Raw genomic sequence first — 13,139 nt, 5'->3', positions numbered from 1 at the left:
CTACCTTTGAGCATCTCATCTAGTTCCATCCCTCTCATCTCTGATTCAAAGTTCTCATTATCTACTGCCCACCCAAGTCCCATAATAATGTTCTAACCAAGATATTTTCACTTCTTTTCTCCCTCAGCCTCTGCACCGAAAGACTTTACATCCTCAATGATTTCAACTTCCATCTCAATTCATTGTACTCTCCCTCCTCTGAGATCACTACCCTCCTATCCTCTCTTAAACTTTCCTTCCATATAAACTCTCCAAGCCATATGCAGAGCTGTTCCCTTGACGTTGCTATTTCACACGGTCTTTCTACTCCCATTGTGTGATTCACAGACAAGGCCATCTCTGTTCACTTCCTTGTATCACTCTTCACCTACATTCTCTGCCCATTCAAACCCTGCTTCCTTCTGTGTCTCTACTTCTCCTGCCCACTCTAGAAAAAACAAACCCCAATTCAATACAACAGCAATTTCAAAATCTCAGCTGCCTAGCCTTTGACCCTCCATTCACTACAATACTTCTGCAGTTACTGATTTGTTCAACTCTGCCCTCATCTCCATTTTTGAAGCTCTAGTCCAGACTAAAACCATTATTCTCTCTTAACATGGTCATTCCTCTGCTGGGACTCTCATTTCTGCTCCCTTAAATCCAAGGGCAAATATTTAAAAGGATATGGAGGACAGGTGATTCAGCCGTCCATTGCCAAGTTTGTCTGGATCACAAAAAGCATTATCTGGTCCTCCTCTCATCCGCTATAACCATCCAATTAGCTGCCTCTGCCAATGTCCTCCCTTCCCCTAATCACCAAGTCAAATTTTCCCTGCATCTTATTCCCCCTAAGCTACTGATATCCAACTTCCCACCTGGTCCCCATGTTAGGCGATATTGTTAATGGTTTTCTCTCCTCGGGTGCTGTCTGTAAATCTGTCATCATCATCCCTCTCCTCAAAAAACAACCCCTGACCCTAACAGCCTTGCTAACTAACTATTGACCATCTCCAATGATCTTGAATGTATTGTCACCTCTCAAATCAGTGCCCATATTTCCCAGGACTTCACATTTGAACCTCTACAATCAGGTTTCCACCCCTGCCACAATATCAAAATGGCACGTCTCAAAATCACAAATGATATCCTATGCGACTGTGACAAGGTTAATTTTTCCTCCTCATCCTTCTCGATCTGTCTGCAGCCTTTGAACATGGTTGACCACACCTCCTCCAAAGCCTCTCAAATGTTGTCCAGCTGGGTGGGACTGCAGTCCCCTCATTCCATTGTTATCTACCTAATCATAGATAGAAAATCACTTGCAATGGATTCTCTTCCTACTCCCACAGTTACCTCTGGTGTCTCTCAAGGATCTATCCTTGGCCCCCCAACCACCCCATGCCCATTGCTCATGTACCTATTGCCTTTGGTGACATCATCCGAAAACACAGCATTAGTTTTCATATGTACACTGACAACACCCAACTCTACGTTACCATTTGGCTCCTCCATTGTTGCTAAATTATCACACTGCATATCTGACATCCAGTATTGGATGAGCAGAAATTTACACCAATTAAGTACTGGGAAGACTGAAGCCATTGTTTTTGATTCCTGCTACAAACTTTGTTCTCTAGTTGCCAATTCTATTCCTCTGCCTGATAACAGTCTAAGACTAAACAAGTCTGTTTTCAACCATGGTGTTTCATGGTGTAGTCTAGATGGTGATTTAGGGGATTGCCTATTCTCCTAAAGTATGCTGCTCGAGTCTGTAGTTTCCCCAAACCATTACTCTTTATTTACAGCAAGTATTTACACATTTGGACTTCTACATGAGGTTGGAGTTCCTCCTCCTTCCAGATCTCACTTACTTCTCAGTCATGTGATTTGACACCATTATCATCAGTGTCATATATGTTAACCCTTTACTCCACATCTCCCTGCAAGTCTTTGGGCAGAATCTTCCCAGATTTGCACTAGGTGCAGTAGCAGGCAGGTAAAATGACATGCTGTGATGGCAGGTTTCCATGCCGTATCAAGCCAAACCTGCCTCATTATTTATGCACACCCAGGAAACATGCCGGTTCCATAGCGAGCAGGCTCCTCATTCGCCCACTGGCCATCATCCCACCACCACACCACATCGGGCACAATGTTTAAAGTCCAGCTGCAAGCACAGCTCACCACTGCTACACGGAAGACATGTCCAGCAAAGGAAAAAAGAGTGCAGCCCCTTGCTTCAATCTTGGGCCCATCAAGCGACTGCTGGATGCCATGAAGGCCCACTAGGATGCCCTGTAGCCCCGCTCTGCCCACAGGATAGGCAGCAACATGACCAATCCAGCTTGGGAGGCGGTGGCAGCGGTGGTCAGTGCCAATGCCCTTCAGAAGAGGACAGCCACCTAGTGCCGCAAGAGAATAAATCATCTCTCCGTTCCGCTAGGGTACATCATTCTTCTCATCTCTCTCAACTCACAAATCCATCAAACATCCACAATGGCCTCACTCACTACCAGTTCAAGGGACATCACCATTCACTCTCTCACACATACCGTCATTAACCTCATCCTGTACATGGGACCACTCACCATCCACACAGGCCAGGCATACTTATCACCTGGCCTGGCAGGGGTCTTGCTTACTCTTTCTCCATATCTATCCATGCAGGACAAGCTGACAAGAGGGAGAGGACGCAGATCAGTGGCAGAATGCCCGAAATCAAGGTCCTCATGGACTTTGAAAACAGAGCCATCCAGCTGGCCGGTCACGATCCAGACAGGTCCTGTGCTGACAGTGAGGTAGGCGCTGTTCTCTCAAATGAGGATCCAGCAGTGCAACTTCCATCAGACAGCCATGCCATGAGTGATGTATCCTGTTCCTTGGTCCCCTGCCATGCACTAATTATCTCCCCTAGCTTTCGCAGGCATATCTCCAAACAGCCAACAGAGTCTATGACCCAGGACCTCCAATCAAGCCCCGAAGAAGCCTCTGGAGAGGAACCTGAAGGCACCCTCCCTGAAGTCCCGTCACAGCGCTCACGCACTCCCTCCACCAGCACAGAGACACACACCTCGGTGGAGCCTAGCTTTAGAGTAGCCTTGCGATCATAATCTGGTGAGCACATCGCACTGTCTGATCCACAGCAGGCAGCGGCAGGGACTTCCCAGGTGTCCGGCACTCAGAGGACTGCTGGAGGCGTGAACGTTGCTGAGTCCAAGTCAAACGATGAGCCTCTGGACTCAGTCATGTCACAGTTGCTGGAGCTGCAAAGGCATGCTAGGGAGCAACTTCTCAGATTGTAAGGCACGATGGAAGAGTCTGTCTGCCTTCACTCTGAGGTTATAGCGCCGGCATGCCAGTACACTGAGGTCAACACTGGTAGGGTGACAGCCGCCATGGAGACCTTGGTCCAGGACATCACTCCTGCACTGCTGCATGGGCTGAAATCCATCGGATGCCATAGTTGGCCTCCAACAGTGTACGTGAGAGGGGTGCTGGACAGCTCGATCTCACCCCAGCTACCTCTGCTCCTCAAGGAGTCAGCCTAGGGCCCCCAGGCACCCACAGGGAGGAGGATCAGCAGGTGCACACTCCGGGTCCATCCTCCGAGAGAGTCCGGCCAATCTGACTCCCCTCTTCCTGTGACTTCAGCAGCCCAAGCTCCACAGGCTGAGGAGGGTGCCACTGCCACACGGCAGGACACCGAAAACAGGCTGGGGTCCTCCAAGTCTCAGTGCTCCAGAGGACGCCTACCAAAGTCATCACAGACAGGGTGTCGCAGTCAGCAGGCTGCCCCCACCTCCTCTCTGGATGTCCAAGGAGCACCAAGACGTAGCGGCAGGGTTAGGAAAGTTAAGGAGAACTAGTTGCACAGCCTGGGCACGGGCGTTAATCACTTGTAGATACTGTTCATTATTGTCAATAAACTCCCAAGAATGTCTCCCTGCCTGTGGCTCCTTGTTCTGATGAGCAGTGTTCTTGTCACTCAGATGTGAAACCTTTCTGCACAAGATAAATGCAGGTGTCTCAGTCCATTGCCTCTTCCCTGTGCTTTGTGCAGCCTTCAGACCAAAGCGATGGTCCAGCCTCACACTCCCTGGAAACATTACTGATGCCTGTATCTCGGCGGTGCTTGTCATTGCTGCCAGAATGTAGTGGGCAGGCACCACAGAGTTCTCTCATTCTCTCGATGTGCTCTCAGCATCTTTAAGGAGCGACTGGCCCCCATCTCTTCAGCATCTGTGACTACTGATGCTGTGCTCCAGCTCCTGAAGGACTCAGGTGCTGAAGGCAGACAAAGCATCAGAACTTCTAACGTTTCGTGGCTGCGTCTCTATGATATGACTCTGATCACAGAGCGCAAGCAATCTGCCCTCGGCCAGATAGGATTCAAATATTCTCAGAAGCTATGTGAAGACCTATGGAGTGACCTCACTGCATGTCGTCATCATCCTCCTGCAATCGAACGACTATTAGGGCCTCCACTGCGTCTCCATAACAGTGGCATCCTCACAGAAGATATTGCGCTGCCATAAGCCAGACTGGTGTCAAACATTCACAGATAGAATGTGAGGATCTATGGGGTCACCTCACTGCATGTCATCATCATCCTCCACAAATCTAGCAACTATGAGGGCCTCCCGAGCTTGCCTGCCTCGTCTAGCCAGTGCGAGGGCCTCACCCCCGTCATCGTCACCTCCGAGGACCTCCTCACCCTCATCCCCATCGGTGTCGTCCTCGTCGGAAGAGATGTGCAGCTCTTCCATCTCCTCTTTAGCCAGCTCGTCTCCCTGTTGCAGCGGCAGGTTGTAAAGGGCACAGCAGGTGACGACGATATGTGACACCCACTCCGGACTGTATTGCAGGGCTCCACCAGACTGGTCCAGGCACTGGAACCTCATCTTCAGACCCGGTGGTCTGCTCCACCAAGTTGTGAGCTGCAGCATGAGCCTCATTATACTGTCACCCTGCTGCAGTCTGAGGCCACTGCATGGGTGTCATCAGCCACAGCCTCTGCGGGTAGCCCTTGTCCCCAAGGAGCCATCCCTGTAGCTTCTGCAGACCCTGGAAGACTCCAGGAATTTGTAACTTATTGAGGATGTAGGCATTGTGTACACTCCCTGGAAACCGTGCGCACATCTGCAGGATGTGTTTCTGGTGGTCACACACCAGCTGCACAGTGAGTGGAACCTCTTACGGTTGGTGTAGTCCACCGTGTGTAGCGACAGAGGCCTGAGCGCTATATGGGTGCAGTCAATTGCACCCTGCACCCGTGGGAGTCCTGTGTTCTGGGAGAATCCAATAGTCCTTGCATCCTGGCTGTCACAGTCCTGGGCAAAATGCACAAAGTTGTGTACTGTGGAGAAGATGGCATCTGTGACCTCATGGATGCATTTGTGGGTGGTGGCTTGTGATATCTCACAGAGGTTACCTGTGGAGCCCTGAAAGGAGCCACTGGCATATAAATTGAACACCTTGGTCACTTTCACAGCCATTGGCAGTAGGTGCCCTCCATGTCCCCTTGGCACCAAGTCCTGCAGTAAGTGGCAGATGTGAGCAACCAGGTCCCTAGACATCGTAGACAACACTGGTTCTGGGTCATCTGCAGGGATGACAGGCAGCGTCCATATACCCTGGATGTCGCTAGGCACCAACCAGTCACGGCTTACTGTCACTGCTGGGCAGCATGTGTGGGAACCCCAGCAGCCCCTTCTTCCTGAGGTTGCTGCTCCTGCCTTTGCGCGTCTGGGAGCCTCAGTCACTCTCTCCTCTGTCGTCTCCACTCTCTGTAGGCCATCAGGCATACAGCTGGGTCACCAGGCTCCATGCTCCTGATGTGGTCCTCCTATGGCATGAGAGAGAGAGAGACGTGGTTAGTGCGTGGGTGTACTTAGCACCTTTCCTGGCCCTGTGTGACGGACCCTTAACGCTTCCTGGGAAGTGCAGGCCACCCCTCAGATGGCCATAGATGAGTGCACTGCATGGCCGCCCTGTCAGCCTATGACATGGGGGGAGACTGCTCCTAACCAGAATGCCGAGATTACAAGGGGCTGTGAGTGCCTCCAGCAGTGACTGCTACATGGCCGGCATTGGCGAGGAGATTGTATAACATGTGCAGTCCAATTGCTGCACGGTCCAGGAAAGTAGTCACAGACTTGCAGTCTGTGCTGGGGGCAGGGAGGGTGGGGCCGGGGGAGGGTGGGGTGGTGGTTGGATGGTTGGGGCTGGGGGGTGGTGGAAATAAGGCCCATTGTCAAACATTACATTGTCTGGGGTGTCATGTGTTGCATAAATTCTCTTGAGGGATTGGATGATTGCTTCTGCTGTGATACTATGCTTAAATCCATAGTGAGTAGAAATCAATGACAATAAAGAAGGTTTCAAATAGTTCCATTCCCAGACATTCCCATGGCCTTTATAGAACAATAGAAGGTAATAGTGGTTCTTTATGTTCTTGGCTGTTTACAGCACAAGTAAAACGAAATAATTTCTTCTATAGAGCAAGTAATGCCTGGTCACCAGACTGGTTGCTGTGCTCTTGGACAACATTTTGCTATTCTTAGGTGACCTTGATGAAGTCTTTGAAGAACACCAAGCCTAAGTGCTCTCAGTACGACCATTCTCTCGTTGAAGACTAGAAAGCCATCAATGACTGTGAGGTATTTGCGTTGTTCAAAGTACAGCCATTGTATTGATTAGTAGAGAAATAGTCTGGCCTTCTTTCCATATAATATTCTCAGACTTCGAGAGATTCTTCATTTCAATGCTGGTCTTGTTTTATTTCCTGCAACATTTTTTCAGTAGTTCTGGTAAGTGCCGAGTGATTAAAGATGTATATACTTCAACCTCCTTAATGAAGTGTAAATTCTCTTGTTTGGTTCCTTCTGATGGTATTTGCGACAGTTTTTCTGCCACTGTTTGATACCTCCCTTGAACATACTCAGTGATGGAGTCATACTTCATCAATTTTAATCTGAATTGATGCATTCTGGGTGACATATTTGCGATTTCTTTCATGTTCAGAAGGGTGACTAATGGTCTGTTTCAATTTTGAAATGCAATCCCATAACATAAGCTGAAAACTTTTCACACATCCACAGTGCTGCCAATGCTCCTTTTTCTATCATGGCATATTGTCATTCTGTTTCTATTAGTGACTTAAAGGCATAGAAGACAGGTCTATGCTTGCCTTATCTTTGCACTTGAAATAAAATCTGCTGCTACTATGGTCGTAATTGTGCCAAGATTTCAGAAGAGATTAAAAGTTGTTTAATCATTTCAAAAGCATTTTGCTGGTCCCCATTCCAGAACCACTGTTGACCACTGTTGACCCTGTCTCAACAGCTATCTCAAGGGATCATTGACCTCTGCTAAATTTGGTAGGAACATGTCTATTTGGTTGACCATTTCAAGAAATCTTTGAAGCTCAGTTATGTTCCTGCTTGACTCTGTTAATTCTCTGATTACTTTAATTTTTTATGGATCAATTGTAATTCCAGTGGTTTGTACTATGTGACCTAGGTTTGGCGAACTCACATTTTTCATTCAATATTAGGCCTGCATTCTGTAAGACTCTCAGGACTACTCTGACTCTGCAATCATGCTCTTCTGTCATGGAGTCATGTATAAGTATGTCGTCCATATGGCACATTACTCCTTCCTTTGCCTTCTAAAGGTCAAGTCATTGTTCTCTGGAAAATTTCTGGAATGGACGCCATGCCAAAGGACAATCTAGTGAAACAATAATGACCGAATGGCGTTATAAATGTGGTCAGCAATCTGGGTGCTTTGTCCAGACGCAACTGCCAAATGCACTGTTCACATTCAATTTGGTAAATAAAGTACCCTTGGCTAGTTTGGCAAGGCTCTCATCCACCGAGGCCATTGGGTGGATCTCACATTCCACTGATTTTTTAGTTGCGTTAAATCCATGCAGATTCCTATAGAGCTGTTTGGCTTTGAGATTGTAACCATTCCTGAACACCATTTTGTTGGCATGATGAGATAACTCCTTGCTGCTGCTGCATCTTTTTAATTTCACCACTGACTTTGTCCAAAAGTGGGTAAGGGACTTTACTCAGTGTAAAGAGGCAAATTGGTTTAGCATCAGTTCATAGAGTAATATGGTAATCAGTCTTTAACTTCCCTAGGCTTGTATTTTGGAAATTCATTTTGAAATGTACTGCTGTAGTTCTCATCAGCAACTTCATCCACTTAATCGATTAATTTCAGTTTTAGGCATGCCTTTCTGCTTAATACAGAGCATTCTTGATTTTGAATGACATAGAGGGTTTCAAGGATTTCTCAATCATTATATTTCAGCATTGCCATGAGTTTCACTTTTAAAGTTGTCCCACCAGGACTTTGTAATTTGATAGATGAGGGTTGCAATGTAATCCGTTTGAGGCATTTGACTTCATCTGATAAAACAGAAACTCCTGCTCCTGCGTCTAGTTTAAACTCTGTGGGGTGTCCATCCACTTCGAGTTTAATAATCCAATACTTGCTTTCAGTATTATTTGCCTCCCCAAGGAAGGTTAGTTCTTTTGTTTCTGGTTCTTTCGCTTCTTGTATCTGGCTCGGTTTAAAATTTTTCTCCCTCTTTTTACAGGTTGTCAGCATTTTCAAGCAACAAACAGTTTTGAATTGGCTTATTTTTCCATCGATGTGGCACCATATGCATCACCTCTCTCCCTCTCCCCACTCCACCACGCTAGACATTCTTCTCACTTGTGCAGTTTGTTCCACACCAAAGACATTTCAAAATGGCAGTCAGCACACTTTTCCCTGTTTTGGCAGGCTTAGGATTTGGCATGTTTTCTCCTTAATGGCCTACTAACTGAATGGTCTCACTTGATCTTAAGCCTACAGCTACCTCAACTACACCTCCTCACACCCTACTTCTTGTAAGGACTCCATTCCATTCTCCCAATTCCCCTGCCGCCGTCGCAAATGTTCCAATGATGCTATATTCCAAAATGGTGCTTCCGCCGTGTTCGTAGAGAAGGAGGGGTCCTGTGGAGAAGATTCTTCTTTGCATCGCAACCAGCATTGCTTCTACTAGTGTTAGATCCTTTCTTGTCTTTAAGAGATCTAATAACGTTTCTTCCCTACTATTATCCTGTCGCAAATCAGCTCATCCTTTAAGATTATGTAATTGCAGTTCCTTGCCAGCCTAAAGAGATTGTTGATGAATGAATCCATGCTTTCATTGGTCTTTGCTATTATTAAATTTTAATATTAATTACGACTCCCTATTATTCAATTCTAATGCATGCTGAAATAAGAGTTGAAAGCTTGCAGGACTTCTTCATAAGAAGTTGAAGAATCATCAACACCCTGCCTTACTATCATGTTGTCAGCAATAGGTCTGACTGCATATAGTGAGCTGACCCGGTCTTTTTGATCTTTTTGTGCAATTCTGAAATAGTTCTGTACCTTGTGAACCTTTTTCTCCAGTTGTCCTATTGGGCCTATTGCAAGCCTTCTGCATTCTGAAATGGTTCTGGGAGTGATAGTGTGGATTCCATGCTTCTGCTAAGCCCTGGAATTGTTCCTATTTCTGTGTTGCTACTTTCTGCTTTGGGTCTGTGCTCACTGCTGTCTGGTATCCGGGTCTGTGTCTCAGCTTCAGCTTGCTCTGTTGGATGTTCCAATGTCTTGGTAGGTCTTGAATTATTTTCTTCCTTCAAGGATCTGCTGAGTTTTTCCAGCATTTTCTGTTTTTATTTCTTTTCTTGCCAGCCCTGTATCTTCTGTTTCAGGTTCACTGAGTCTTTTATTTGCTGCCACCAAGTTTTGTGTTGTTGTCTAGACGGGGGGTTTTGGGGATTGTCTATTCTCCCAAAGTATGCTGCTCGAGTCTGTAGATTCTCAAAACCATTACCTTTTATTTACAGCAAATATTTACACATTTGGACCTCTACACAAGGTGGGAGCTTCTCCTCCTTCCAGATCTCTGTCTCATGAACTGACATCATCATTACATCAGCATCATGTATGCATCTGATGTTAACCCTTTCCTGTACACTTGATGCCAGATTTGACCTCAGGATGAACTTTCAACCTCATACTGATTCCATCACTGAGACCACCTATTTCCACCTCTATAACGTCACTTAACTCCACACCTGTCTCAGCTCATCTGTTGCTGAAACCCTCATTTATGCCTTTGTTACCTTTAGACTTGACCATTCCAACATGGTCCTGGCTGGCCTCTTGCGTTCTACTCTTCATATACTTGAGACCATTAAAAATGCTGTTATTCGTGTCCTTACTCGCACCAAGTACATCCATCACCCCTGTGCTCACTGATCTACATTGGCTCCCAGTTAAGTAATGCCTCAATCTGAAAATCCTCAGCATTGTTTTGGAATCCTCCTATGACCTTCCCTATCTTTGTAATCTTCTGCTCCACAACCCTCTTGAGATATCTGCTCTACTTGAACTCTGGTCTTTTGAACACCCCGGGTTTTAATTGCTCTACCATTGGTGGCCATGCCTTCGTTTCTAAGCACCTAAGCTCTGAAATTCCCTCCCTAAACCTCTTTGCCTCTCTATCTCACTTTCCCCCTTTAAGGCACTTCTTAAAACCTATCATTTTGTCCAAGCTTTTGGCCGTCTCACCTAATATCTACCTATGGGGCTCATTGTCAAATTTTGTTTAATAATATTCCTGTGAAGTGCCTTGGGAAATTTAGTTACGAGAATGGCACCATATAAATACAAGTTGTTGTTGTTGTGGCCTGTCTTTATCTCACAGTGTGGGTGTGTAAACTCGCTGCCTCAGCATGAGAAGGAACACTTTAACTGGAAATACAGTCTCACTCACAGTGATGACGAGTAACAGCGGAGATCGGACTATCCACCAAAAGGACATATTGGTGTTCTGTCTCCAGCACCTGTTAGAAAATAAAAACCAAAAACCAAATTTGAAATGATTTCAACATGGGGGGCAAATGTGTTTGGGAACATGGCTTTCATCTCAGCTACAGATGGGCTGGGAGGGTTGGATCATAGGGAGGGTGATGGATTCTCTGCTGACCAGTGACTCCTCTTGGAAAGTATCTGTTAGTTGATGTCAATATTGCACTCAGTTGTGATGCTTCTGTTACCAAATAGCTTGCTAACGTTCACTGTCTTTGATCACACTCAATTAATCCAGGAGGCTGATGGGGGAAATCAACAAACATGTTTGGAGAAACAACTTAGAAAAGCAAAGCAACAATATGGAACATGGGGGACCCTAGAGTAAAGCTCCATGATACAAATGATCATGTTACAGGGTTAATCAGGGTTCAGACACCATAACTGAAGTGAGCTGTGCAGAATTAGTAGGGGGCGGGGTGGTGAGGGGAGGGCTGCGTTCAGCTCCATATCATGACAGAGTTTTGCCTTACCCAGAATTCTCCTGCAAGAACTTGACAATGATCCACGGTAACACAAACATCAAGGGGACACCTAAAAAATGACAAAACATAGCGGGCAATCCTGCATAACATTAAGCATCCATTAATCTTACTCAGAGACTGAGATTCATTTAAAAGCCCTGACATAGGTAATTACCTGTTGATTGTATAAAGTAAAATTGTGTGTGCAGGTGGGTGGAGGTCACTCATTGGATAACTACTTGTGCACACATACAAATGCCGCATCTCCTCAACCTGGTTGACACTGAGCGAATACCCACCTGGGATTCTTCACCCGGATTCTGCGGAGACAATGGAGATGACATTCCTCGATCAGAGACTGTGATGGTGTCTGTCACCCACACAGGGATCATTCAATTCCTGCTTCTCTTTATCTGTTCAATTTTCATTGCTAGTTCTCTTTTTTGTTTTGTTGCACAGTTGAAGAGCTCGGAGTAAGCGTGCTTTATTCTGGAATCTTCTAGCCCAATGTCAGAATGCTTAATGTGAATTATTAAAACCAACAACATTTGAAAAAAAAAATAAACAGACACTTTGCCCTTTTAAAGGGCTGTCAGTTTGCTAATTAGTTTATTTTGGGGTTTTAGAAAAGTATAAACAGGCACTAACTTGCGCATTGCACATCTCTTGATGTCCTGCTTACTGCCAAAGCCATTCACAGCCTTAAAACCATGCTGCTCAGTCATGACTGCACCCAAGGTGTCAAGGCAGCTCAAGCACGTGGTGGACTCCCGTCTGAACTGACCTACCCGTTTGAATGGAATTTCACATTGGCCTCGGGTCCAAAAACTCCCTCGAGAACCTCGATCCCACAACTTGAGCCGTCTTGCAGAAATTCCCTCTGTGCCTTTCTGTTCCGCATGTTGGGGTTTCCTGTACAGGTTGCTTCACTTCTTCCACTTCATCAACTGTCCTGACATGCCATGGTGTTTCATCCTGCCACCTGGAGGTGACAGGGCCCTGAGAATTTAATTGGATATGTTTTCTTAAAGTTTTGTCTTTTTGTTACAGTGCTCTTTTAAGGGGCTTTCGATTAGTTTATTAGACAATTTGTTTATTTTGTTTGTTTTGTAAAGAGCGCATAAACAGACACTTACCCGAATGTCTGCCCCTCTTCCGTGGCTATGTTTGTGCCCGGGTGTCTCTGGGGAGTTGAGAGGGTTGTTTTTCCTGATTGCCTGCCCCTCTTCTGTGGTTATGTCTGTGCCCAAGTGCCTTTGAAGAAGGAGTACACAGTGTCCACCGGTACACTTGAGGCCTTCTGCGACCAGTGGGTTCCTTAGAAGCTGGAGTGCATTATTAGCCCCAGGTACATCAATTTGATAAGTTTCCTTTAAAGTTGTTTCTTTAAGGGGTGGTTCTTTAGTTAATTATTTTATTTGTTTATTTGATTTGGATTACTCAAAAGAGTGTAAACAAACAGTTACAGAGGTCTTATGGTGCAGTGGTAGAGTTCCTGCCTCTGAGCCAGAAGCTCTGGGTTTCAGTCCCACCTCAGGACTTGATGGTCAAGGAAATTGTGTTCCTCATGTGGCCAAGCAGGTTGACTACCAATCTGCAAATCCTTTCAATGTGTGGTAAGGGTGGGAGACATCATTCTTGGTCAGCCATGTGATGAAGAGAATATTGAAGCCTCTACCATCACTATCCTTAGCTATAGACTACAACATGCATGTAAAAGTATAGAATATGCTATGTAATGTTAAATTGTTTCCCCTGGTCATTGGA

General features: G+C 46.0%; 1 protein-coding gene across 1 annotated transcript in view; it reads right to left on the bottom strand.

Annotated features, from left to right (window-relative positions):
• LOC121288355 (glucagon-like peptide 1 receptor) overlaps positions 1-13,139 on the bottom strand; it is a 42,518-nt gene that overhangs the window by 11,196 nt on the left and 18,183 nt on the right. The window contains exons 9-10 of the mRNA XM_041206909.1: positions 11,382-11,442; positions 10,814-10,883 (exon numbers count right to left, since the gene is read on the bottom strand). Coding sequence (XP_041062843.1) covers positions 10,814-10,883; positions 11,382-11,442 — 131 coding nt within the window. The remainder of the gene's footprint in view (positions 1-10,813; positions 10,884-11,381; positions 11,443-13,139) is intronic.

The sequence above is a fragment of the Carcharodon carcharias genome, chromosome 15 (assembly GCF_017639515.1).
Source record: "Carcharodon carcharias isolate sCarCar2 chromosome 15, sCarCar2.pri, whole genome shotgun sequence".
In the NCBI taxonomy this organism is placed as follows: domain Eukaryota; kingdom Metazoa; phylum Chordata; class Chondrichthyes; order Lamniformes; family Lamnidae; genus Carcharodon; species Carcharodon carcharias.
The sequence above is the reverse complement of the archived record's forward strand: the minus strand, read 5'-3'. Positions and strand labels throughout refer to the sequence as shown.